Raw genomic sequence first — 27,946 nt, forward strand, 5'->3', positions numbered from 1 at the left:
CGCTAGGCAGGAGCAGAGAAACCAGAAGCGCGAAAGGAACACCAGCTTCCACGGAAATAACCAACATTTTAATGTAAATAACTCGACAGGCTTCGCGTAGCGAGATTCTGTTTTTTCTGAAAGGGTAATTCCTAACTTTGAAGACCTACGTGCTAGAATTTCTTTCTTAATTGTAGAAATATAATCTCAATTTAAATATTAAATAGGAGAGAAGATATTTTCTACTTTGTAACACCTCGAAGGGTATTTAGCTCTTCATTACGGAAGGTTCAGCTAAGATTCTCTTTAAATTTTGTATGCATTGCTTAAGCTTCGAGAAAGGACTTGGCTACAGGACGAACTTGGGGCGAGCCAAGAGTGCCCTTAAAATATGCTGGGCACATAAATTTTTCAGGCAATTTAATTGAAGAGCTCTCCGAATTTTTGAATTCTGGCAGCGAAAACTGAATCACTTTGTATGACGAGCTGAGATTCATTTATCCCGCCGCCAATTTGGTCGTCACGCCTTGGCATCCTGTCCCCAAAATTGTGGTCCCTCCCCCGGCTCATCCAGACGTTCAAATCCCGCTAAAACCAAACGGAAATAAAAACACGAGGCAGAAAAATGAAATCAAATCAAATAAAACCAAATTATATGGGGAATGCGAGGCCCTTAATATGAATTCCTGGCTCATGCCTCCACTTTGTGTCCTTTTTTCCTTTTGAGCAGGTTAAGCGGGCTGCAAATCCGCATCGCGTAATGAAAATCAAAGTACATAAATATAAAATTAAATGTCGTAAATAAAGAAAAAATAATAACACCAGACCGTATAAAATATAAATGTGCATGTCCGTGGCAACGCCACCCACGAAACGCCACCAGCGACAACAAAAACAAAATTTAAGAAACGTGCCCCATTAAATATTAAAGGAAGTCAGTAGGCGGAGCAAAGTAAAAAAACAGATTTGGTACTCCAAGTTGTTATCATACTGACAGATTTTGGTAAGTTGCTCAAATTAACTTGATTCATTAGGAATATAAAATTAAGCGAGCTGACAAGCAGTGTCTGGCATAAAGTGGAAAGCTTTTTTAATATTTTACAAATCATTTTCGTCTAAATGGTACAATTTAAGAGAGTTTAGTAATTTCATATGCTCTTGAGGAATTTCCATTCTGTTCTTTGAAATCCTAAAGCCAAATCTAAATCAATTTTCCGTTCAACACATTTTTTCCCACACATGAAATAAAATTATAGGCGCATCGTTAGCTAATCAATGAGCGGAACTGTGATTTATCAGCTTCTCTATTGATTTATTTGGAATGCCGCTGAAAGCATTCCACTTCATTCCATTCCATCACATGCTTCTTTTTTTGTTTTTAGCATTTACGAGGCTGCTAGTCGAGTTGTGCATTTGCGAGGGAAGTCCCATAAAAACAAAGTCCTGGCCATAAAACATAAGAGATGGTCAGACCGAAGTGCAGCCAAAAAAGGCGCAAAAATCACATATGTGAGCATAAAAAGTTGGTCGTCGGCATTTCATAAATAGTTTTATGTGGCCCATCAAAAATGTGTAAAAGCCACATAAAATGAAAAGGAATAAATAAGCGAGAAACCAGAGTGAGCTTTAAAAGGAAAATCATACAAGGATTTTGGTTGGGGAAATTGTATTTTGGTTTAGTCAAGCAAAATTCTATGCAAATGAGTTTGCCAGGCGAGAAAAGCCTTTTCCAATTTTATTGTTTTCCAGCTCTGGAAGCTTTTTTTTTTACCAAAGAACCCTATTGGTGGGGCGTTGAAGCGTCGGAATTTGGCCAAAAGCCGCAGCAAACAAAACAAAATGAAAAATAAAAGACAAAAAATGAAAAGGGGAAATGAAAACAAATAGAAAATGCCGTGAAAGTTTTATACGATTTCGAAGGAGGACAAAGCGGGCGTGACAAAGGACCAAAGGGTTAGCGGAGGCAGCCGAAATCCCCTTCCTGATGAATGGGATGTCAGTTGGGGGGCGTCGGAATATGGGTTCATATATGTTGGTAAATATTTCATGTCCTGGGGGGCCGGAAATGCAGTAGTCATTGGATTTGAATTTTAAGTGTAAATGGTTAAGCTAAAGAGGATCAAATGGAAGAAGAGGATAAGCCGTTTTTTAGGCCTAAGAGATGTCACATCTCCCCTAATTTAGTAACTATATAAATATTACACAGTCTAAGTATCATCAAAACAGATACACAACCTTATCAACCATCAATTATTGATGAAAATTTGTCATTTTCTACTTATCCCACCATAAAGCTTATCAGGTCATGAGTGATTAGACTAATCAGGGAAAGAGTACGAGGAAATAAACAAATCGACAAGTGGCAGTCAAATACAGGAAATGAAGTGAAAGGCAAAAAAATGGTAAACCAATTAATGAAATCCATGCGGGCTAAAGGAGAGTAGCCATATCATGGGGGTCATGGTTGTGGCTACCATTGCTCTACTCTTATCTACTTTGAGCCACAGGTCTAAAAATAAACTAAATATATTTTGGGTATCAAAGGGAATTATATACACTCGGATTGGGCCTCATCACTCCCCCACAAACCTGCCCTCCCGTGCTTTTGGTTATCAAGTTAATAAACGTAAAATGAGCTTGTCCCATCAACAATACTCATAACAATGAAAATTCCCTTACTCGGGCACGTAAGCGAGTAATGTCAAGTTTTTTCGGTTGTATCAGCATGCTGATGTGGTTGGAAATGTGTGTTTGGTTATAAAGTTTTGGCCGTAATTTGAAGGGAGTGTTTACTTAATTTTATTAACTGGAAAAGTGTCAAAAAGTAATTTAAAATAAAGCTTCAAAGCTGTTTTAAGGTGTTAATTTATTTCTTATAAACTTTTAATATTAGAGTATTCTGATCTTCGGCTTGTTAAGGACACCTTTCTTTTTAACGAATTTTGTCGCTTTGGTGTTGATTATAATGATAAGCACTTCAACCACAGGCATGCAAATTGCCAGCAGGCAGAATCTTAAAATTTTACAGCCATGCCCTTTGAACCTCAACATCCCAAGGAGCATACATATCCTGTATACATAAAAAAAGCGAAACAGATGTAAAAAAAAAGCCTCCTCGGGCAAATTCAATTTCGATGCCATTCCCTTTCCGTTTTCGTCTTTATTGGAACTTTTCTAGTTCAGCACATTTGACACTTGAGATGGCCTTTTGGCCTGATCTTCCTCCATCTGTCTCTGTCCCAGTCTGTGGTAGTATGGCCATCCCCCCTCTGGTGTTACGTGTGTGCTCAGTGAACCGTTAAACTGCTGACATGGCCACTCAGTCTCACCTTTGCAGCAACAGGTGCCGGGAATGCGGCTTATTGAAATGTTTTCGACACTTTTTGATTGACAGAAGGAAAATGAAAACAATTTGTTATTGAAAAAAATATTCCTTTTCTTTTGATGAAAAAGTGTGGAAATCGAAAATTACTTCATATTTGATCTGCAAGGTGACAGAATGAAAATTAAATTCTACTCAAATTTAAGCTAAGAACCACCATCCATCTTCTTTAACTTTCACTGTTCATTGATTCAGGAAATTCAGTAATTATTCAAATATTTGGCTGTTTCTGGCATAAATCACTGGCCGCACGTGTTAATAATGTTGGCCAAAATCGCAGAAATACAGGCCAAGCAATTCCCAAAAGTTTATTCCATCTCGCTTTGGCCGGCAGCTATGGCTAATAATCTGCTTGGGCCAGAAATATAGCCTGCAGTCGGCTGAGCCAATAATTCATTCTTGATTTGGCTCTGGTCCGGCCTCGTGTTAAAGTTTCTCCTTGGCTTTTTTTTCGATTTCTGTGGTCCGCAGATGTCATCCTCCGTCTCCCAGCTGGACTGCAGCATATCTCTCTTCTAATTTGCATTTTTATGTCTGTAAGTGATATTTCTTTTCGCAGAAACTCTCTTGGCGCTCAGCGTGTCTGCCACTTTTTTTTTATTCCAGTTGCCACAAATGGCAGCCAAGTGGAATACAGAATTTTTATGTTCAGTCACATGAGTTAGTGAGTACTGGGCGGCCTGTGGGCGGTGTGTGGGTGGTGTCTGGTGGGTGAACTCGTGGCAAAAAAAAATGCCAGAGTTGCGGAACAAGTTTCTGCTGGCTGGTGTGATAAAGCCTGAATTATTAAATAAACATAAATCAAGAGACAAGAGACAAAATGTAAACAGTTGGAGAGATGCCAAGGAACTACAGTTAATACCAGATTTTACTCCTTTTCTCTCATTATTTAAAGTGGAGCTTATACCTAGTGTCCTTTGGATAAATAGGTATCCCTATTGCCCTGGGATTAAAAGTGTAAGACAAAGTTAAAACATTATTTTCCATTTAAGATGGCCCAACTGTAGCATAAAATATTAATGCCCCACTTGACAGGACCATAAAACTTTTCCAGGATATGTGGCTGCAGTTAAGCTAAATTGATTCTATATATCACCCTCGTATATACGCTGTTTATTGCAGTTATTCCTATGAGCACCCTTGTTTTGCGGCTTGATTTGCATAAGCAGCTTACAACTAATTAAAAGGCAATCAGCCACATGGAGATGCCAAAGGAGAAGCATCCTAGATTGCCAGGGAAATAATCCAAAGCGACTGAAACGCTCAACAAGCTGGCAAAATACACACATTTTCACCTGGTGCCCCATCCTGTGGATGGAAGGCCTTTCTCCCTTTCACCTGTCACTCTTCAACCGCACCTGTTACACACAGAACGGAAGAAGGACAGACAGCCGGGCAGGAAAAGAGGCACGAACGAGATCCGTGTCCTGACCCAATCACTGCGTCAGAAAATGAAATTTTCCCCGGTATAATGGAAAACGGAAATGAAGTCTCTGAATATGCAAGTTGTGATAGAAAGTTAAGCCCACACTATCCCAGGAGGTTGATGGAAACTAAAGTCAATATGCTTGAACTTAGAGCTTCGATGCATATCTGGAGAAAGTTTACTTTTTCTTCTATGATTGGATCGCGTTAATGGAGAAAGTTAGGACCCTACAGAAAAAACTAATCTAAAAATGAGCTTAAATCTAAGTCATAATTTAATGAAAATATTTTTATTATAACTCTCTCTTGAACTTGTTTTTGCCGACCTTTGCCAATAACTTTATCAAAGAGAAATGTACTTTTTATCACCATTCCTCACTCTGAAACTCTGAATTCATTTTTCTCATTATTTTAAATTAAGTAGACACCAAAAATTATCACTTCAAACTTTGTCCTTGCTTTAATTGGCAAACGTAAACAAGGCGGCCCAAAAGAAATGCTCACTTCGCAGGCGGCGGGCAAGCAACTTACTTGAAAGAGTTAAAGCAAAACTTGGCCAGAAGCCCATTAAAAGTTTCTTTTGAGAAGGCAAATAAAAAAACTGAGAAATCTATGCTGCATGAGAACTGGGCATACGCCGTGTTTGCCCAGGAATTAAATTACGTATACGCAGAGGTGGCCTGAACGGGATTTAATGCGTGTTCGGCTGAGTTGGTGCTGTCTGGGCGCTAATTTGATATCAGCCAGGGGTAAACACATCCTGTCCGGACCAGTCGCTGTGTCTGTCATGTTAATAGCTATCTAGGAGCCCTGTCATCTCCCCTTTCCGGCCACCCGGCTCTCATTTTGCCGCTCGACTTCCAACAGGCCCATTAAAAGGTCTCTAAACTCATATGCATTTGTCTCACGTGTCGGCATTCCGTTTATTGCCAATCTGATGAGTAGGTGCTGGGGGCTGATGAAGTGCGCGGGACTGACAAAGCCACGTTGGGCGCTCATTAATTTCCATCGTGTAGGTTTTTAATGAAGATGCGTGCCTGCCACATCACAAAGCGCGATTCTGGGGGTACATGGCGGAGGGGGCCATCACGGGCTTCAACTTCCGTTCGGAACAGTCAGGAATAATTTATGCTAAGCCAGAAAGTTAACCCGCCGCTTGTTAACCATATTAAGCCGGGAGCAACCCGTCCTGTGCCATGAAAAATAACCCAGCAACAAAAACAAATACGGATGCCAACATCCCCAAGGTGGGATAAACTTTTTTGTGAAATTCTAAGCAGTTGACTTATTTCAATTATGAATAATTAGCGGGTTAAGTATGTAAAGTTGGTGCTTCTTCGGGGCAATTTTGGGGCAATGAATTAGTTGTTTAAAAATTTAAAAGGGAAAAGGTTTTTATTTGAAGCTCCTAGATTAATTTTAGCTTATTAGATGCTTCTATACTAGCAGGCGAATAAATCCAAGAACCCTAAAACAATAAGCACATTCCCCCAAGGACGTATAAGCGGCTTGGCTTGAAATAAATTTTTTATTCAGTCTACGCAGTGAAATGAAATTAAATGTTTAAGCAAGGCGAGACAAAGACTCAATGGACGCTGGGACATAAATAAACAAACACACATCTAGATAGGAGAAAGGAGGAGACCCCACACTAAGGCCAACTAATCACCGTTGACAGTAAAACGAATGAACGTGAAAAGACACTGAACTGGACACAGGATAATATCCTAGTGGGACAGGACATTAAAGGGGATGAAGTGGGCGCATCGCACAGACAAACAAACTTGATTTTGCCTCATCTACGGGTATGGTGCGCGTGTTTTGTTTTCCTTTTCAGCATTTTATTTTCCTTTTAATTTAAGTTGATGCGCCAAAGTGCAAATAAAGGAAAAGATTTATAAACAGAGTAGAGGGCACTTCCGCCCTTCCCTGCTAAGTGAAATATTTACATTGTCATAACAACAAGTAGGAGAAGAACAAACTAAAACTAAGCCACCATCGCACATGAGCCGCCCACGCAAAAGCTTTTCTGGCCTTAAAAAAAGACATTTCGGTTTTGTTTTCGTCTTGTTCTTTTTTGCCAGAGGTTTTCGCATTTTCAGGAAAAATGTTCTCTCCATTTTGTGTTTTTTTTTTGTAGCCGCAACTAAACGAAAACCTCAAATGTCCCAGAAACCAAATGCATTGTTCCTCCTACAAATTCCGCATAAAATTTTAAGCTTTAAGAAAAATTTAAGGAGATGACAGCATAAATTTTGATCTCCACTGGAGGGTTTTGAACTTAATTTGACAGAGATTTTCATCCCAATTTATTTAATGAAGCTGCCTGCCTCAGCTGAGGGTGAAAGATTGAATTTTTTAGGCTGGGCGGGAAAATGTTCAAAGTAAACAGACTTTTGTATTCCCAGCCTCTGCCGCTTGTGTCCTGTCCAGCTATAAATAGTTTTCACTTGTCCGTCGGATGTCCCGATCCTTTTATTAGGTTTACGTTAACTGCCCAGACCCGGGGCTTAAAGAAAAGGATATTGAGCCAACATATGTTTGGTCTTAAAAAACAAACATGAAAAGGGAAGCCCATACAGAAAGCAAGCAAATGAAAAACCAGCAAGGGCAAACAAAACAAATTTTCCGCCCTCTGGCAGCATATTTAAAAATGACATTTTTCTCGCATGCTGGGTTGCTGGGATGGCACTGTGGGATACAGGGGGAGTCAAAATGTGCGAATACGACACAAGCTAATAATATTTATGGGAACTCATTTTAATGACGACTGTCAACGCTGAAATAATGCGACCCTACACTTACGACTCTGCTCTGAAAACGGCACGAAAATCTCCTGGATGGCGGCTTAGTAGAGGGCCGAGCAGGACCTGCCCAAAAGCCGATGTTGTATTTAATTTGTAATAAAAATAAAGTGCACATTTATGAACCGAGACAGGCAGTCAGGTAAGCCAAATGAATTTGTTTTTGGAACGTTTTCGTTGAAGATCAAGGAATAGAACTCTTTAAACTTGAACCAACCTCGATGTGCTTGCCTTATTCTTAAATCATAAGCTTATATGGAGGAATTACTTGAATACCACGATTGTTTGTATAACACCTTTAAGGTAATTCTTTGTAAGCATTCTTGTTATTCTGGGATGCCAAAAAAGGAAGCTGTAACAGCCAAAAACATTTTTTTATATTTTTGTAAGCTGGTAAGAAAAAAGCTGGCGCAAAATAAATGTAATTGGCTTTTAAATTAGGTAATCTTTTAAGCATTTTTCTCAGGTGCTGAAATATTTGGCATCCTTAAAGTACTGTTCTCTGTTGCCCGTCACATTTGCTTGAAAATTTTATTAGACACCATTCGGGGAATTTCAAATTGAATTGCAGCCAAGAGGTCATTTAAATGTTGGCTTCCAGTTTAAATAAAATTGTTTCGCTGGCATCTGTTAAGTGGTCTCGATTTGATTAAAAAGGCAGTGTGGTTTTTGCTCGCCTCCAACTATGGGAATTTTGGATTTGCTAAGGCAACATAAGAACCCAAAAAAAAGTTTATTCTTTTTTTCACGCTTTGGCAAATAAACTTGACTTGGCGCAAAGAAAAAAGTTTTTGTTCAGAAAGGTTGCCAAGGTCGCCCGAAGCTGTGACAGTTTCCTTTTATTTTTTCTCGTTTTTTTTTTTATAGATATATTGATACGAAAGAAAGCATACGGAAAACCGAACTGGAAACCGCAGGAAAAGTCAGCCCATCGAGTTTACATCCAAAAGGGGCATTTGATAGCATTTCAAAAGTTACCGTCTCGCATTGCATACTTTGAGGCTCGATTCACGTGCCTGTGTGCGTACTTATGTCCTGTGTCTGTGTCTGGCATGTTTAATCAGGCAGAAACCATAAGCAAATAGGCAAATTGTTTGCAAATAAACAAGTCGGAAAAGTTTACGAGAACGCTTGAAATGCTGACGTGTAAAGGGAGGAGCAACTTTTATATCTTTGTCTAAGATAAAACATTTTCACCAAAGAGCGAATGCGGTGGCATATCAAATTCGTTTCAAAATGCTTTCAGAGTTTTTCAATTTTGTCTAAGGCGCTGCCTTCGAAGCATGACATTTTAACACTTTCCATATGCTTGCAGGGAGTATAATCTTTTTCATAAGTTTTCAATGCAGTAACCATATAATATGTAGGAATTGAGATTGCGACTATGACCACCATCAAAGGCTGTATCTTCGTCAAAAATTTCCCGATTCTTGAACGGAATACCTTAAACGATTTGTATATCGATTCCCCATCGATCTGCATTAAAATCTAGTAACAAATTATTTTTTAGTTTTTTTGTCCCATTTTCTGGGTGATCCCCTTCAGAATGCGGAAAATGCATGGGAGCGACTATATGACCACCATCGAAGGCTATATCTTCGTCAAAAATTACCCGATTCTTGAACGGAATACCTTAAACGATTTGTATATCGATTCCCCATCGATCTGCATTAAAATCTAGTAACAAATTATATTTTAGTTTTTTTGTCCCATTTTCTGGGTGATCCCCTTCAGAATGCGGAAAATGCATGGGAGCGACTATATGACCACCATCGAAGGCTATATCTTCGTCAAAAATTACCCGATTCTTGAACGGAATACCTTAAACGATTTGTATATCGATTCCCCATCGATCTGCATCAAAATCTAGGAACAAATTATTTTTTACATTTTTTGTCCCATTTTCTGGGTGATCCCCTTCAGAATGCGGAAAATGCATGGGAGCGTCTATATGGCACCCATCGAAGGCTATATCTTCGTCAAAAATTACCCGATACCTTAATACCTTAAACGAACTGGGAAATGTATTGAAGTAACAATATGAGCCCCAGCGTATGCCATATCTAAAGGAGGGGCCCCTTTAAAACAAGAATTGGATTTCTGGGAAAAATATACATTCCATCTTAAAGTTGTGTGCTTCTGGCTGCGATAAGCATTTCCTAGGCAACTGCATCGCATCCGTACATTTTTATTGTGCGAGAAAACAATTGGAAATACAATTTACATTTTCCTTGTTTTTCCCCCAAAGGGATCAATTACTTGACTCCCATTTTCTCATTACGACCCATAAATAAGTCAATGAACATGCGACTGACTGAGCCATAATATTTGATGGGTTGTGGGGCACTAACAAAAAAGACTGGGGAAAAATATGACTCCTCGCTCTTTGGGTTGTTATGCCGAATAAGATGAAAGGTTCGAATTTGTTTACGCTTCTGAGGAAAGGCAGCAATTGATGCGTTAACCCCAATTTGATTTGTCTCCTTGTCAATTGCTGTAGGGACTTTCAAGTGCCAGTTCCCAGTCTCTATTATCCGTGATTTCCCATTCATTGCCTAAGCTGGCCAGATTACTGTTCATTAACATACTACAGGACTTCTAAGGCCCGTCTGTCAACAGAATCTGAACAAACAATAACAATACCGAACTGTCTGAGTGCCACACAATGGCCGATGTATGTCCTGGTCTCGCTCGAATACAAACAAGTAAATAAATATGCTTCGGTTCAGCATAAATAAACCACGGTTTCGGGGTGGTTTGTGGCACTGCAGATGGTGACCCACATTCCTGCAGATGGAGACAGATTATGAGGGGCTACCCGGTATGGAGGTCCTTTTCCTAGCTTAAAGTGCTGGGCAAACAATACCCCAAGGGGCTCTTGTAGTTTCGCTGGGGAAGACCTTGGAGCTTAGAGGACTTTAAAGAGAAATATATAGAGGATATGTGAAAATAAACAATAAAATAAAACCATTTCAGATATTGTGTAACTTTAACAAATAAATTGAATGAAAATAAATCAGAATTCATCTGAAACCGCATAAATCACAACGACAACTTTAATAACATTCCTATTTGAATTTGCATGCCGCAAAAAGTTGGCCATGTCTGTGCAACAAAATGCCGAAAACTGGCTGCCACAAAATAAGTTTTTGCTGTTATCTCACGTTTCATGACCAATTTTTGCACGCTGCGATGGCTGCAAACGAATTGATTTTCAATTTTTATGCTTGCCTAAACGGAAAATTTGTGCACATTACAACAAGGACAAGCCGAAGGACTAAAGCAATCAGTTTCCAGGGGTGTTTGAAAGCGGCACTGCATTTATTATGAATGAAGACAGCAAGGAGATACTCTTATGACCAAAAAGTAAGCCCACATGGCGTGCCCTCGACTGTCAACAGTTACCCTCGAAAAGGTTCCCTCGAAATTGTTCATTCTGTTCTGTCCCGTAAGTTAAATGCAAATATACACACAAAATTTCCATATATATTCGTTTATGAATTTGTTTTCGGTTGAAAAGCTTAAGGAAATTGCCTGGGGAACACCAAAATTATATTTACTTTGAAACGAAAGAAATCTTTAAAAATGTAATTTAAAAGTGGAGCAACCTTTCTGGTTAGTATTTGTTATGCTAATTTCACAATTTTCCCAAATATTTCATTTCATTCTCGCTGTGTTGACAGCCTCATTATGCAACGCCACTCCATAATCTGTTGCAAATTGGCAACGATACTGGCATTTTGTTTGTCTGCATGTGAATTACGTTGTGGTTGGTAAATTGTTATTAAAATATCCACTATGTAACAGGGTGGACTATTGGCTGCACAAAAATAATTAATTTTTAAGGAGAGGATGCATGTTTCGGGTTTTGTAGTCTACGCTTGCATATTCCTGCCGAAGCTTCTTTAAATTTTTCATGAGTTTCAAACACTGACAAGGGAAAATTAGAAATTCTTCCAGCTCTCAGTTGAAGGAGTCTCTTAAAAATTAAAAGGGGGGAACCAGGGAAGAAGCCCCTTTAGAATGCTTTTTCATTTTGGGGGACACCAGAAACTAATCACTTCCACATCCCCGGACAAGCTTGTGGTATGCCCCAAAGCAGCTCAATTTTGACCTTCTTTCTATGCAGACTCCCTGTGACAGCTTTAGTCGAAAATACCACTCATTTTTCGATTTGATGTTTTTGATAAATGACCCGACCGGCGCAGAAAGTTACATTTCTTTTCGGCTAAAGTTACGCTGAAGATGGATATCTTCCAGCTAATCACTTAACGCGTCTCGCGTGGGTATCTCATTCTCCTGTTGCTGAAAAATACATTAATCAGCTTATAGCCAATCAATCAAAGCTGCAGTCTCGAATGGCCAAGAAAGGCTACACCACAAGTCTTAGGATTAAACAGAATATTGTATCAGAAAACCAATATAAACTCTTCTTGTAAAAGTATCTTAAAATGCATTACCTTTTGAAACAAGTTTGTTGAGAATCTTTGAAATAAGCTGGCTCTTTACAGGATGGCAGATAAGTATGAGTAAGATTTTCTTGGCTTGAACTACTTACCAGTATTTTAGCCACCCCATGTCCTTTGTGTCCTGCGGGGGGCTCTCAGGTGTTGTGACTGGGCTAATGACAAAGTTCCTTCTGCCATTTTCCTTATTATTTTTGTTTTACCCTTCGGTAAGTTTGTTAGTTGTATTTTGTGCTTTGGCTAAGCTCAGTTGTGTGGGTAGTTATTTGTTGGCTGAGCAGCTGTTGCACTTACAAGTGCCACCACGTCGTATGCGTGATGCGGGGCATTGAATGAAAGGTGCTAAGATGAGAAAAGGGATAAAATGGGATGAATAAGCGACTTAACTTGCTTATTTGTCTGTAACTTTTCTACAATTTAATTTGAGTTTTCAGCACAATCTCTTTGATTACAAAAGCTCTAAGTTCGACTTCAGGGCACGGCGAAATGATTACTCATTTAACTTTAATTTAACCTTCAATCAAGCGCCTGAACCCCTCTCTAATCCCTCCCCCAACACAATAATAATCACAAATAATTAAAGTTGCCGCATCATTGTCTGGCCGAAGCGAAGAATCCATAATAAAACAGTTCAAGCACCTTTCATCAACAGAGTGGGGGAAGGAGAAGATAATTGTCTGACGATGTCCTGGGGGTGGATTCTCATTCAACCCGCGGGAAACCATCAATTGAAACATTTTCACTTTCATTCATCTTTGACCGAGCCTGACTTCTGGATGGATAAATTAAATTTGTGTGTTTTACCAAATTATTTCGGCAAACCCAAAAGCCAGTCAAGCAAGCTAAATTCTACGCCTGACTTGTTTTCCTTTTAAATTTCTTGTTTAAAAGGAAGATTTAACCGTAGATATAACAATCACAAAACCCTTCTTCAGGCGAAGGACAATGAAAAATGCAACCCGAAAAGTAGGCAAGGCTTTCAGCTTCCGTGTACTTGTGACGAGCATGTCAAGTGGCCAAAACACACACAGCTATACACCCACAAAAACACATACACGAAGTGACAGAAGGGCTCGAACCAATTAGCACAGGAACTGTCAGTTATGGCCAACTCTCAGGCACGTGCATTTGATGGCCAACGATAACCAGAAAAAACTTTGGCCAAGACATAAATCTCCGGTTCGGGGTAACGCCGAAAAAAAAAATGAGAAGAGGCCTTCAGCAACAGGCACTGCACGAACCGCAGATGACAACCAGTTGGGAAAGATTCTCAACATTTTGACAGATAACACAAACCGCAAATTCGCAAATGTTTTTCCGACTCTGGCCTTTGCAATTTTAAGTGGTTTACACACTTCCAAGAATGGCTATCTATATATAAAATATCTGAAGCCCCTAAATCTGTAGCTACAGAAATATATCCCCATTTTTTATATCTCTCCTAATTTTTTTCCGCCCCGACGAAGCTCGTTTCCTGCTTTCCTGCTTGGCTTCAATAAGTCAATTAAACCTGACAGGGTGAAGGATAGGCGCAAATGTGAATCTGGTTCTAGTTTCACACCACATCTCCATTACCACCACTCCCATTTCCACAGAGACGTATATGTAGAGCCCATTTAACTCATTCAGAAATACGAACAATGGCTTTGGGAGGCAAAATTCATCTCCGTCCATGACGAAGCGGAACTGAGTTGAGGATTTGCGGCTTGATTAAATGGCTTTAATGCATATTCGGTCATGGAAATTAATAAAAATTTTAATTAAATGGGGCCATAGACACACGAAAATTGCCAAGTCTGCACGTGACTGGGCAAACAATTTCCAGTTGCCCCACAGCCCTCGGGGGAACGCAGTTAAAAAGCAATTGAAATGCTATTGAAACATGGCCAGGAGGATCTCTTGGGGGCTGAGCCTGACATTGCATTGACCTTTGCCAAATAGAAAATATGTACGTTAGAATCAATAATTAAGTGAAAAGAACGAAAGTAAACGACTATATGTAGCGGCCATCAGAAAAGAAGTCACAAATGACCAGTAACAATAAAGGAGGCTAGAAAATTAAGGCGATTGAAGAGCAAACACAATGAAGCGTGTTTCATACTCCCAGGACCTGACAGGCTTCTGGCATGCCAGCCAGGCCTTGGCAAAAAGTCCCTGGCAGAGACAAATGGCAGGCGGGGTATATGAGCAGCCGAGAAGTGCGAAACAATTGCGTGCTAAACGCCAAAAACGTCAAAGTAACACAAAAAAAATGGAGCAGCCGGGCAGTAAATGGTAAGATAAATGGCCCAAGTCTATGGATCTATGGACTATGAAGGAAAAAATGCTGGAAACCGGAAGGGAATGGGTCGGACTGGGGGCCGAAAAAGCGGGGTCACCGAAGCTCAAAGGATGTTGACTTGACTCCTCGAGGTGGCCACATTCCCTTTCAATGTTTCAAGGCTTACAAATTTTTATGTTTTTAGAAGTTTTTTTTTATTATTATCCATAATTTTGTTGTATTTTTTTTTTTAAGTTTTATTACAAATTGAAATTGTCCAGTATATGTATGAATAGGCCGAATGTTGGATCTGTCGTTGGCAGATATACATATCCCTTATACAGTTTCTAAATGTTTCCGTTCTCCATGAAAGAGACGATATTTTTTACAAATACAAATAGTTGTATAAATATTTTATATATAGCATCTAAAATATACAAAAAAGGAACAATTTATGATACCCACTGATGTTCGGATGGGCACTCATAAGTTGGTTTTCATCTTTTATTATAATAAATGTAAATCGATTTTTTTTTCATATTCTTGCACTTAACATTTAAGACATGATCTTAGAAATCCAGAAATAAAAATAATAGAGAGTTTGAGTTTTATATTTTCATTTTTTTTTCTACGGGAAATACGCACTTCTTGGCAAATGTTTTTTTTAATCCCCCGATAAGGATAAGATGGTGTTTTCCATCGGAGGGTTTTGCAGTTTTGAAAAAATTCAAACGTTGTCTGAGGATATTGAGACTAAAAAAAGGTGTTTAAGACCTTTTGCTACTGTTGACTAGACTCCATTTTTCAAGATTTTATGAATGGTAGTCAAAGTTTTATATCGTTGTTTTTTTGGGGCCCCTTGTGATGCATTCGTCGTTGTTTTTCAGGATGTTCTTGTTGTTGAAAAGTTCGTTGTTTCGTTCGTTTACAAAATTGAGCGGTGAGCTGTTGGGAATATAAATTAAACATATATTAATTAATTTGCTTTAAGGAAATCCAAATAAACATAAAAAATAATAACTGAGAAGTACAGGGCGTGCATAGGTTTTGGTTTTCAAATCTACAGATGTTATTAACAATTTTGAATATTTCGAAAGAGCTATTTAGTTTTGCCTTTTCATGTATTATTTATGGCAAAGATAACAAAAATATATAGATAAAATAGTCATAGAAAATTGTTAAATCAATTAGTAATTTACTAAATTTTTATTTTATATTGTCTTTTATAAACCGAATTATTTTATTTTTAGAAAAATCACCAAGAGATGCATCCGGGCTAAAAATTTTTATAATTTAAAACAATATTCCACATCCATCAACAAGGTAAGAAAATTTTAAAGAATTTCAATAAAATTAATAGACACTTTCTTTAAAACCAAACTAAAGAACTCAATCATTTGTCGGTGCTTATAATTCTAAATTTCGTTAGCAACTCTACATGTGGAGGTTCTACCAAATGGAGTACTACAGGACAACCTTTTTTTGGGAATTTCGAAGGTGGACACTACAAGTCATTTGTGTAGTTTCTACAATGAACAAATTTATATTTTGCACATGCTTTTTTTTGTCATTTTCTTACCAATTTGCTTTTTTTTACAGTTCGTTACATGTAATTTATGTAAAATTAAGTACAAAAAAATTACAGAATTGCTATATGATTGATATAGCGTCGCTTTGTTATTATAGCTAAACGATTTGTGATTTTGTATCTAGAGATTTATTTTAGAAAAAATCCTCTTCCTCAGCTGTTTATGTGAGATGTGAAAATATAAATAAAATAAAAATTATAATGTTAAAATCCGGTATTAGAAAATGCTTTTAAGGGAATATAATCAATTTTGCAGAACACGAAAGAAAGATTTCATATCAGATCTATAATTTTTTTAAAGAATTTTTTGTTTTCCAATGAGAGTTGTAATTTGTAATCTATAAATTTCTCTCATGCTTTTGTGAGGTATTTCCAATTGCTTTCTAGGGGACTTAATTATCAATCGAAAAATATATACAAATTTTGTATTTACTATATTTACAGAAGAGATCTTACCAATTTTATTATAGCCAATAGAAAAGTCTTAAGCCCCCTAATATGATAATTTCTCCCCTCAATTGGTAAGATCATAGTGGGAAACCCTATTTAATAAACCATTCAGATAACTTACGTGTCAAGGGTCTGGCGGGGTGCTTGGACCACAAGTAGCGATTCTTCACCGGCGACAAGTACGAATCACGGGCCACGGGGCTCGAGGCACGGGGCACCGAGGTGGCACGGAAGGGCACCAGGTCATCCACGTCCCACCAGAAGGGATCGCGCACGATCGAGGAGACCGGCAAGTTGGGGCTGGGGCTCAGCAGATCCCTGAAGCGGTTGCGTGGGTGGAAGATCGGAAGTCCTATTTGTTGGCATTTTCAGTAGCAGTATTTAGTCATCAGAGATGGTAGTGTTTCAACGTTTATTTTTATGATATTGTTTCATTGTGGTGTTGTTGTGCGTTTTGATGTTGCAACCAGATATTGTTGGGGTTTCAATAAGTGTTTGTTTGTTTGCATTGTTGGTTGTTGTAGTTGCAATGAATACAAGAAGAGCAGAAAGAAAAATATTTTTTGTTTTTGCTATGTTTTTTAAACTAAAATAAAAGTAAATTAAATAAAAAAAAAACAACGCTTTAACAATCAACAATAATTTGATATTTTCCATGCGTATGTTGGGGTTTCGTTGTGGAAAAAATACCAAATGGAGGTATGGCGTAGGAATTATGATAAATAGAGGATATAGAAAGATATAGAGGGGTGATTCGATAGAAAGAAAGTGATATATGGGAAGATGGGCAGGCGCTACAGTGAGCACATCGATAAGCGAACCAGTGGGTATATGAAGGTGGGGTTCTGGTTGTTGTTTCTATTGAAAAATTCAAACCGATTTAAAGTTAGCTTTGATTTTTTTAAGAGTTACAAGATTGATTGTTAATCGGTTATTGTTTGTTAATTACAAGTTAGACTTCAAAACAAATCAGGACACTTGCAAATATTACTTTCCGGACTGTCTTTTTAAAGGAAGGAGTGTAACAATTATGACACAAAGTGAGTTATCATTATAACCGATTATATAACCGATATAACCGATTTACAATCTCTTGACTAATTTCTAATTATAAAGTTAAATCGATTTGCATTCAAGGACTAAAAGCACGGCGCTTACTTTTCGGGCAATACTGTAAATATTTTGCTGATGCTGCTGGCAAAGTCAAGGCACAGGACACGACAAATAATCGTGCTGGCGAAGCCAAAGAGTGGAAATAATTTTGACAAATTACATGGCCACATAGGTGGAGAGAGGACGGGTGTTTGAAAAATATGGTGGAAATTTTTCAACACGTTCGTCGTCTCCATCATCGTTTGTCTCGGCATTTCGACAGAAGCCGACAGGAAAAAAATTCATAATCACATAAAATTCAACAATAACACGCAAATTTCGTCTCTTCATGTATCAAGACAAATTCGGATTCTCATTTTTAGGTTGTTTTTTTTTAGGCAGGGATAGAAAAGTGAATTTTGGTTTTTACCCTCAGCATCGTAGGCGACTTCGGTGGGGCGGGGTCCCCAGCGACCGGCTTTGACGGGAGTGGGACTTGGCGAGCCGGCGCGCTCGAAAATACCGAGTGACCGGCTGGGGGCAGCAGCAGCTGCGGCAACATCAGCTGCCGCCGATTCAGCCTCGGCGATCGTGGGCAACTTACTTTCAAAGAGTTCATCCAGGGGTTCCAGCGAGCTGGCGCGGAAGCTGGGACGCGTGAACGGAGCCAAGCTGGTGGCACGGTCGAAGACCGATGGTCCGCGGGGCACGCTGCCCTCGCGGCCCCAATAGGTTGGTGGGGGCACGTACGGCTCGCTGCCAGCGCGGGTGGTGCGGCTGGGGCGGAACGGAGAGGCCGAGCGACGAGCTGTAACCAGAATATATGATATGATGATTTAAGTATCTATCCTCGGGCTACAAAAGATTCTCAAGAATTTTTTCTAATCAATTATTTCTTCTCAAAAATTCTTTACTTTAAGGACTATATTTTTTGAAATTGTCTCAAGGTTTCAAAAAATTATTTTTTTTAATATTTGTTGGGTTTTCCTAACTTTAAATAAAATCAAAAGTTTCTGTTCCTATTTTAAAAAAGAAGTTTTCTAATAATTTAATGTTTAACTTTCGTAACCTTCTTAGAGTAATGCTGGTCCATTGCATTAGAAAATCTTTTATGTTCTTACCAATTACTTACCAGAAGAAAAATCATCACCAACCAACGATGGTTACACAAAAATGTAGAACAGAAATGGAAAACAAACAACATACTGAACAAAATACATAGTAAACAATTACACAAAACTGTGGGCACGAAACACAATTACAATTTGGAATATACTTGAATTTTTGATTTTGAATTCCTCGCGAGGGGGAATCTTAATATGTTCTGCCATTGGAGATGAGACATAAGACTGGATTGGAGAATTCGTTAAATATTTCATTTGGTTTTGCATAAATATTTTTAGTTTTAATAGTAGTTTTGATTGAGTATTTCGGCAGTTTATGTACAGGCACCGCACAGTGTAATGTGAATTTCTATGCTTTGATTTTAGTGGTGATACGAGGGACTAAGTAGACGAAAGACAACAGCGAACTGGACAAAGTAAGAACATTGACTTATTAATATCGAAATGCGAATGATTTGTTAGAGAATTAAGGTCCAAACAGACAGATCCTTTGCGAAGAAATAGTTCCAAAACACAAGTTTTCTTGATTGGTATTAAATTGATTTTTTTATTATTAATGTATTGTTTCTTTTTTGGTTTATTTAAATTAATCAGAAGGGCAGAAATAGTGATCTTTGTTGGGGTATAGTTGCCAAGGGCTAACAGTGGGCACGAATTGTCGATTTAGCGGCAAAAACTATGCTCTTTGGTACAGCAGCTGTTAGAAAGAAGGCTTAAAATATTTGGGATGGGTATGGGATTTTTTGTTTAGGTACGAATGAATGGATGGGGGTCGTTAAAAATGTTTATATTAAATATATTTAAAGTCTAAAATTAAAATTAGAGTTGTATTTTTTTTTATAAATGTTTTGTTGTTGGTTTTATTACTTTTGTTGTTGTTGATTTTGTATAAGTTAATAATTAAAATAAAGCATATGTATATTTAAATATATCATACAATGAAACATTTAACGAAATTTTCACTCGATTAGACTATTGCTGAGTTTTTGGGGGGATTTCTTTTTACAGACAGATATTGAATACAATTATTTTCGTTTTTCTTTTCGGGTTTTGACAGATTTTGCAATATTTTACAAGAGTCTTACTAAAAGCTAAGCAAACAAAAGTAGTATTGTTTTTCTTTAACGCTCAGCGCTTCAAACTTTCAGAGCTGCAAAATAGGTTTTAAACAGTAAAGATTTTAGACAAAAATAGAATCGTAACAAAATTGAGAAAAGTCTGCATCAGTGTTTTCATTTTTTTTTTGGCTGAATTTGAAAAAAAAATTTCGTTGAGGTCGTTTTTTGAGTGTTTTTGATTTAGATATCATTTGCTATTTTTATGTTCGTGCTTACATTTCGTAAATTAATTTTAAATTCTTTTCGCTGATGATGTTGTTGTGTTGTTTACTTTCCTGTTGTTGTTGGTGTTGGTTTTTTGGTTTTCTGGTTTTTGGATTTAGAAAATGTCTTTGATATCCTTACCCTTGTTGAGCTCCGCCAGAAGCTTGTCCTCTGGCTCGTACTCCAGGGGCACCAGAGCGTTGGGGGTGAGTGGCTTGTCCTTCAAGTACAGACCATAGCGAGATGGGTACCTAACCAGGACATCAATAAACTTTGTTAGTAAAGAACTAAATGATTGGAGTATGGGATTCCCACCTGCGCTCGATCTCCTGCATGCGCTTCAGATGATCATTCCAGGCCTTCTCTGCATCGTAGTTAGCTGGAACTGTTTTCAAAAAATAGACGCGTTAGAAAACGAAACTCCTAAACAGTGTATCCTCTTTAGAATTTTTTAATCTCTTATAAAGCATCGCATAAATACAGCAAACAAACACAACACGAAGGTGCTTACTGAAAATGGTATCATTTTAGCGAGGGCTCACACGTCGTATGCGCAATATTCGATACGTACGCATTCCCGGAAAGCAATGTTAGCAAAAGCAGGAAAAAAATAGAGAGAGGGAATCGAAAAATCAGTAAATCTTTAATCGCATTAAAAAGCTATTTCTCAACCCAATGCCAGATGAAGTAGAAGCTTAGGCTAAGTGTTAGGTCAAAGTATGAAGTTTATAGCAAACCCTTGATGACACGGATGATGAACTGATTGGCTGATGGATGGACTGACTTATGGATGGATGGATGGAGCACCACAAAGAGAGCAACAGCAGATTGTTTCAAGATTTTATTTCACACACAAAACACATACATATATGTATATACTGGCTACCAAATAAATCATATTCTGATTTTGATACTTTAACTAAAATCTACACAAAATTGTTTTCACTAAATTTAAGTTGTCTTTTGCCTAGAGAGAACAACAACAAATATATATATAATAGTTATATATATAAATATATATAGAGTGCGCATAAAATATCAAAAATATATACATCGCTCGGATATATATGTGTGTATTTATTTTGACGACACACACATTTACGTATATTCTGAAACATTTATGAAAGAGAGAGAAAGAAAAAAACAATTGGTTAGTCCAAAAAAAAGCGAACAAGAAAACTATAATTTAGGCAAACGGGGTACCAGGTTGTTGAAAAATATCGGATGTTGTGGGTGGGGTGGATGGGTATCGGATGGGTATATAGGTAATGCCTCTGTGTAAATGTGTGGAAATTCGGAAAAGAGAATTTCGCTCCTCATTGAGGGCCGCCACAGTCATTTGATCCCAGAGCACGCACCAAAAATTGAGTCGAAAATTCCTCTTATATACCTGACTCGATATTCCGATTTATATAAACATATATATATTGCTCTTGTATTTTGTCTGCCTCTGGGTGTATAGAATGTGTGTTTCTTAACATGTGTGTGTATTAATGTCCAACATTTTTGTTTTTCTTCGTTGTGAGGCCTTTTGCCAAAAATCATTCATTGACGTAATAGTATTTTGGCTTTTTGCGCTGGCTTTTATATTTTTAAATTTATGAAATCATAGCTCGCACACAAAGACGGCCATCGGAACAAAAAAAAAATGGCTCGAATCGGGAGAATATTCAAGGTATTGTCGAAAGCATACTTTTGTGGCAAGCTTTTTTCGATGAAAATGCAGTTCAAAAATGATCAGCGAGTGCAAATTAAAATGACTTGAGTTGAGTCAGACAGATTGATTGATTGGTTGTTCGATTTGTTGATTGATTGATGGCTCATCGAAGCAATGCAGAAAAGCTGAGAGTGCATTCGACTTGGCCGAAGCTTATATAACCTTGCAAATTTTGTATCATATCCTTAAAAACAAAACTTTTCTATTAACTTTTATTTAAAATGTAAGATTAAAGTTACACTCTTTGCAAGGCGTTGGAAAATGTATACATTTCTAAGCTGTGTAAAGAAGTTAGGCGGGATTTTAAGCTTAAAAGATTTTAAATCGAAATCTCAACTTACTTGTTCGGCTGTAGTGATGATCGTAGATGGCACGTGGCGAGTAGCCGTAGGTGTCACGGCTCACTGGCAGATATCTGTAGCCAGAGGACTGGACACGCTCGTTGGCGGTGGAGGGCTCGTCATAGATGCTCCTGTATGTGGGCGACTCCAGGTAGGAGCTGTAGGGACGAGAAGCCCTTGGCGCCTCGTGGGCGCGGATATCCTCAGAGCCTATAAATAGAGGTTTGGATAACCCAGCGTTAGTTCATTGCTTTTCAAATATACATTCAAAATATTTCGGCTATTTTCACTATTTGGCTCAATGCCAGCGAGGCGAGAACAACAAAATTAAGAAGAAAAAAATTTAAGTTGATTTCTTTTTTGGTGTGCTGTGTCTATCATAGATACACAGATATTTTTTCGATGAGATTTTTGCTTTGTTTAAGGCCCGACCACATATCTTAAATTTTTCTCTCTATATACTTTTGACTGCAAAAAGCTTTCCCAACGGAGCGTATCTAAGAATATAGCTCGGCTGATATGACACCTGCCAAGAGAAATGGGCCATACACACATATGTACATATATGGGCTAAGCTATTTTGCTCAAAGTTTAATAATATATCCTCAGCTCGAATTTTCAGTATTTCAGGTAACCAACTATATTGTTGGGGCTTTACTTACCCTTCAGGGACCTGATGTAGGATTGCCAGAACTTGGCCTTCTTGCTGGGGCTCTCGTTGCGCCCAATCATTTCCAAATGGCTCTTGAACATTTTGATCGATTTGTTTTGTTCTGTTCACGAAAAAATCGTTGAACTCGTTCGCTGAAATAAAGTTGAGAAGAAAGTCAGCACAGTTTTCTTATAAATTTAATTTTTTTTAATTCTTATTTAATTTATATTACTATTTTATTTTATTTGATTTTTTGTATGTCTATTTCCCGAGAAATGCCAGGCAACACACAGCACGAATTTAAATCGGTCTCCACTCGGTAGATTGGATGATTTGTCGGTTTAGTTTTGCTTTGGCTACGAAAGTCTCTCAGTTCGAAAATAAACAGACTGTGTGCCAGTTTAGAGCAGTGCAAAGTTTATAAAATATATAGATATATCTAATATAATAGTATGAGAAGACGGCAGCAGCCAACGCAAGATCAATCTCACTAAAAATAAATTTATTTTTCTTCAGTTTTCCGATTTTTGGCTGCTTTTTTCTGATTTGCTCAACTATAAAAATATTTTCTTGGATTGAAAATTTCACACTTTAATCTATAAGACGTTTCTAGTTTTATACATCTGTAAGAATGTGTGTGTGTGTAGGTGTTCAAGTGTGTATATGTGTATCTGAGAGATGCAGCTAAATTTTCTTTTATTTTTAAATGTCCTTGAGTTGAATTCATTCTGTTATTCTGGCTTTCATCGGAATTTACTTCAATCTTGAAGAACTGTGCAAAGAATTTTCGAAAACTCAATCGAATGATTATTTCAAAATAATTTTTAGTCTTTAGTAAATCGAAATCAAATCAATACATTCACTTCACAAACTCTTGCAATATTTCACACTTTGGTATCAAATGTCATTGAGAATCCAACTCTCTTATATAATCAATGTCTCTTCCATTTGGAATATATAGGTTCAATCATAATTTTATCATATTTCCATAACATGTCACCAGGTAATTATATTTCTTCACATTACTTTCGATGGATAATGCACTGTATTTTATATTCAATTTTAATTGATTTGATTTTATTTAATTATTTAATTTTTGTCTCATGTCTTTACTTTGGATTGGTATTTATGAATTTATTTCGGTTTCGCTTACAATTTAAAATTACTCCTAAAAAATAGCGATCTATCCTCAACGAAGAATTTTTTCAAACTGCAAACCCCATGAAAATTCGCCTCACCAATTTTCCTCGTTTCAGAATTTTGCCATTCCGTTTCGGCCCCGAAAGCACGGCGCATTCCTTTACGGCGTAGGTTGCCCTATCCGTGTATCTGTCCACTTGCATGTCTTGGTGGCGAAAGCTCCGGGTGATCGGTTATGGGAAAAGCTTTCTGCAAAGATCGTGGGGTGGTGCTGGTGGTTCTGGTGGTGGTCTTTTCACCCACGGCGCCCACTCATTGTTTGCAAAGATTGAAAACTGAAAACTCGATGACGCGCTGCCGATGATCATAAAAAGAGAAACCCAGCTAATTTATCCCAGAATACATATGATCCTATATTTACTTGAGAAAATCCCAATATTATATTATTTTGTTTGATCGTTGTTTTTTTCTTGCTTCCCGACACTTTTCTTTATTTATAATTTTAACTTTGTTCTAATTTTTTATTTTGTCTAACTGGAATGGTCAGAGGAAATGCGTCAATTGTGTTATTGAATTGATCAGTGAACTCTAGGACTCTAAATAATTGTCATATTCTTTCCTTACACAATTTTCTTTAGAATCTTTGCTTATACCACATTACGTTTCAGTTTATTTATGTTTGGTATTTGTTTAGGTTTTTCACTGCCCACTAATTAGTTTCCGGATAATGGAAAAATCATTTCCAGCACGGGCCCACGCAGTTAAATAAACAAAATAAAATATTCCAGCGGTAATATCAGATGCCAGATAAAACCTAAGTCCTAACTAGATTTTCAATTTCTACAGAATGTCCCTAGAGGTTTTATAAAAAATTCTATAAGCCCTGTTGGTAGAATATCCTCCTTATATATAGTATAGTTTTTCTTCTCATTTGCACAAAGAATTCAGCTATTAAAATACAATTTTCAAGGGAATTTCCTCGGAAAACGTATAAACAAACCCGGGGAAAGCTTCTCCAGTCAGCTACGATTACACGTGCAGAGTTGAAGGGCAGATCAGCTTCCAGTAAATAATTTTCTATTTATATGTCCATTTTTATGGAGAGGAATTTGACCTTTTCAACCGTGCAGATCGTTTATAAAGCTTCCTGGCATGTGTTCCGCCCCATTAAATCAAGGCCAGATGCAATTGCATTGAAATGTTCTTTTGACTTTGTTTGTTTACCTTATATAAGAGGAATTTAAAATTTTTACCCTTAAACAAACTTTTAGAACGTCGTGATTTAATCTTGAACTTGACTTTCAGTTTGATGAACCAAACACGTAGACCAAATAAAAAATGCACAAAAACTATTGGGAAATACCTGGCAAAGGTTTTTTCGGTTTTGGCCCAATCATTGGGTGTGGGGATGCGATTAAACTTTTACTTTCTGGCACACTTTTTTGGCTGCTAATTTGAATGAGTTGAGCAACTTGTTATTTCACTTTCCTTCTATTCGAGTTTAATTATAGATCAATTAGGTTTGATTGCTTCCACAAGTCCATTGAAGGGCAAATAGAAATTTTACTGGAATAAGTCATAATGTTTCTCAGGTTTTTGTTAGCTAGAAAAAGCAATTAAATAAATAATCACTGTCTCTTGAGAAATGAGGTCAGCATGTAAGCTCATTATATGGCGACATTTGTGCCGAAAAATTGTGTTCCTTACAAATTCCTCATACTTTACAATACACAACTCAATTATAAATTACATTGAGCGACGTCCTGGGGGGGTATGATTTCGGGCTGTCACAGTGAAAAGGCGGGTGACTGAAGAAATTCCAACAAATAATTTATTTACATTTTATTACTCGCACACTTGGGGTCTAATAAATCGCCTTTCCAATGTGAAGGTCGATTGCCGTGTTTGCAAGTGAAATGAAACGCAACTAAACGAAAAACAAATTATAGAGATCCTACAATGTCAACACGGCGTATGAGCAATTTGCTTTGGCCTACCAGCGCATAGAGCAAACAACATATTCTCTACAAATATCGTTTTGAGTCATTCAAAATTAGTAAAAATAAACAGATTTCAGCCTTTTGTTTAAGTTTGCAATGAAAATAGATCTGATAAATATATGAATATTCTTTGAAATACATTACTGTGTTATGCAACTTATTAAGCTCTATGGCTAATTGGTGGTTTTTCTTTAAAATTCTTAGCCTTGTAGTCAGAGTTCCGGGGATCAACGAGGACTCACAAATAGAGCCTAATGGTTTTTAACGCCAAACCCGAAAAGCTTTCTCTCGATCTATGTTGTTCAGCATACAATATGATTAAAAATACGCTCATAATGAAACACTAATACATAGTTTCTCGAGATCTATATATAACAAGATTTAACCTTAACATATAGCAGACACCTTCAAATGAATTTTTCACGAAATATAAAAATAAATATGTGTACTCGATATATGCCGTGTGGATATATGCTCTCGCATGATTTTGCAGCAGAAATCTGTATCTATAGGCTATGGCTATATGGCTATAGCCAGCTAGGGTCTGATCGGCTCTGCTCACAAAACCCGACATCGGCCCACGCAAATGAACTTGAAAATTAATTGTTTCTGTAGCCACACAATTGCAGATCAGAGAATGGATATATGTGCTCTATGTACACGACATGGTATATAGAAAGATATACTCTATGTACACTTGTTCAATGCCAGTAGGGGTTTGCCTTCCATAATTTATTTGGCTTTCGTATACTGCATGCCAGAAAAACAGATTTTGTTTATAATTTGATTAAAACTGAATGCCAGACGAATTTTTCCTCGGACTGGAAAATTGAGAACAAAAAAGCCTCACAAATTAGTTGGCAAACATTTTTTTCTTCTAAAATTCCTCATCAACCATTAATTATATTAATCCCCAAGGACACAAGGGTCAATACAAAAGAGACCAACTATAATTGTATGGAAAATGCAAAAAGCATGACCTTGAATATAGTAGAAATTTTGGTTTTTTGCTTGATAGATTTTTGATGGCCAGACAAAGTGGCAAAATAGGAAAATGTTTCGAAATATACAGAACATGGTTGCTGACACCTTATTTTAAAAGTTTTAAGTCCCAAAAATAAGGCCGAAATAGAAAATTGTGAAAGCCATTAACAGTTAGTAAACGACCTGTTCCGAGGCCACCCACTTGCAATTCACTTCCTCCGATCCCTAGAAAAATCATGAATTTATCAATAGCCAGCTCACGTCATAGATATACAACTCGTACATCCTGTTTATTATTTTTGACTGAACATCCACACATATGGCCATTTATTTGCGATTTGCATTCCATTCATGAAACGGAGAGGAAAGAGCCCGATCTTTAAACATCCCCCCAACAAATATGTAATAAAAAGAAAAACATTCAGATATATTTATAAAAAGTATATGAAATAAAGATTACTCAAGTCTCATAGGCCCACGGATGACAGCACCAATGTGGACAATGTTTTGATATGTTTGGCACAAGTGTTTCTCCACATAATTATTTTTTTATGGGGGTGTCTACAATGCCGAAATGTTAGAAGGTCGCCCCCGAAGTCGAAACAGAAAGTTTTCCTCCGAGAGTTTTTTTTATATTTTTTTCCTTTTCAGCATTTTAGCTTGTTCTTGTCTTGTACTTTCAGTGTTTTCGAACATTTTTTCTGTATTTCTTGCTCAGTTCGCTTTTATAGTTCACACATCAAGATGTCTTATAAATATTTTGAGCAGTTTTTTACCCAACGTATTTACATATATATCACAAAGATTTATCTCACTATTTTTCTATTTATTTATATAAAAAGAAAGCAAAAAACAGCGACAGTCTACAGGAAAAAACAAAAGATAAAAATTGACTTGAAAACGGAATTGTTGACGTCAAGGGATATGGTTCTCTTTGTTTATATGAAATTGTATAGGTTTTAATTAAAAAAGGTGCATTTAGTAATGTGGCTAACCATAAGCATCTATTTCCCACATTAAACCAAATCATACTTTTCCATAATCAAAGCAAACAAAGCTATTTAACCCTGATTCCTGGTTCATGATAAAAAGTCATAAACCACAAATTTAAATAAATGGCTTGATATGCATGAATTTATGCTTTTCCCCCTGATTTGCCATGGGGGGGATTTATATTCGAAGGGATAATGGGCCAGGCTCAAAGCGACTGAAATGACTTT

The 27,946-nt window shown here is 37.4% G+C and overlaps 2 protein-coding genes across 17 annotated transcripts in view; one reads left to right on the top strand and one right to left on the bottom strand.

Annotated features, from left to right (window-relative positions):
- LOC6500618 (soluble guanylate cyclase 88E) overlaps positions 1-27,946 on the top strand; it is a 41,965-nt gene that overhangs the window by 887 nt on the left and 13,132 nt on the right. The window contains exons 2-3 of one of the 2 annotated variants that reach the window (XM_001953543.4): positions 710-982; positions 15,567-15,639. The gene's annotated coding sequence lies outside the window, so the exon portion shown is untranslated. Of the gene's footprint in view, positions 983-15,566; positions 15,640-27,946 lie in introns of both variants that reach the window. The other variant, XM_044714945.1, reaches the window with a different exon arrangement.
- On the bottom strand, positions 14,752-23,968 carry LOC6499946. Of its 15 annotated transcripts, none has more exons than XM_044714960.1 (8): positions 23,756-23,902; positions 22,613-22,754; positions 21,951-22,160; positions 20,208-20,256; positions 20,034-20,143; positions 17,877-18,254; positions 16,476-16,706; positions 14,752-15,261 (listed from the first exon to the last, which is right to left on the bottom strand). In XM_044714960.1, exons 2-8 carry the CDS (start codon positions 22,701-22,703, stop codon positions 15,242-15,244), a joined length of 1,089 nt encoding a protein of 362 aa, XP_044570895.1. In that variant the 5' UTR covers positions 22,704-22,754; positions 23,756-23,902; the 3' UTR covers positions 14,752-15,241. The 15 variants fall into 15 exon arrangements, with proteins under 15 accessions (XP_044570895.1, XP_032305771.1, XP_044570893.1 ...); XM_032449880.2 differs by having other exon boundaries at positions 18,051-18,254; positions 20,208-20,271; XM_044714958.1 differs by having other exon boundaries at positions 20,208-20,271.

Source organism: Drosophila ananassae, chromosome 2L (assembly GCF_017639315.1).
Source record: "Drosophila ananassae strain 14024-0371.13 chromosome 2L, ASM1763931v2, whole genome shotgun sequence".
Classification (NCBI taxonomy): Eukaryota; Metazoa; Arthropoda; class Insecta; order Diptera; family Drosophilidae; genus Drosophila; species Drosophila ananassae.

Bases quoted from the DNA above. Each gene is read 5' to 3' on its own strand.
- LOC6499946 (XM_044714955.1), bottom strand. From the start codon at position 22,703: ATGTTCAAGAGCCATTTGGAAATGATTGGGCGCAACGAGAGCCCCAGC. The intron at 18,255-20,033 runs GTAAGGATATCA...TTCTGGTTACAG, and splicing joins TCTGGCGGAGCTCAACAAGG to CTCGTCGCTCGGCCTCTCCG. The intron at 16,707-17,876 runs GTAAAAACCAAA...GCCAACAAATAG, and splicing joins AGTCGCCTACGATGCTGAGG to GACTTCCGATCTTCCACCCA.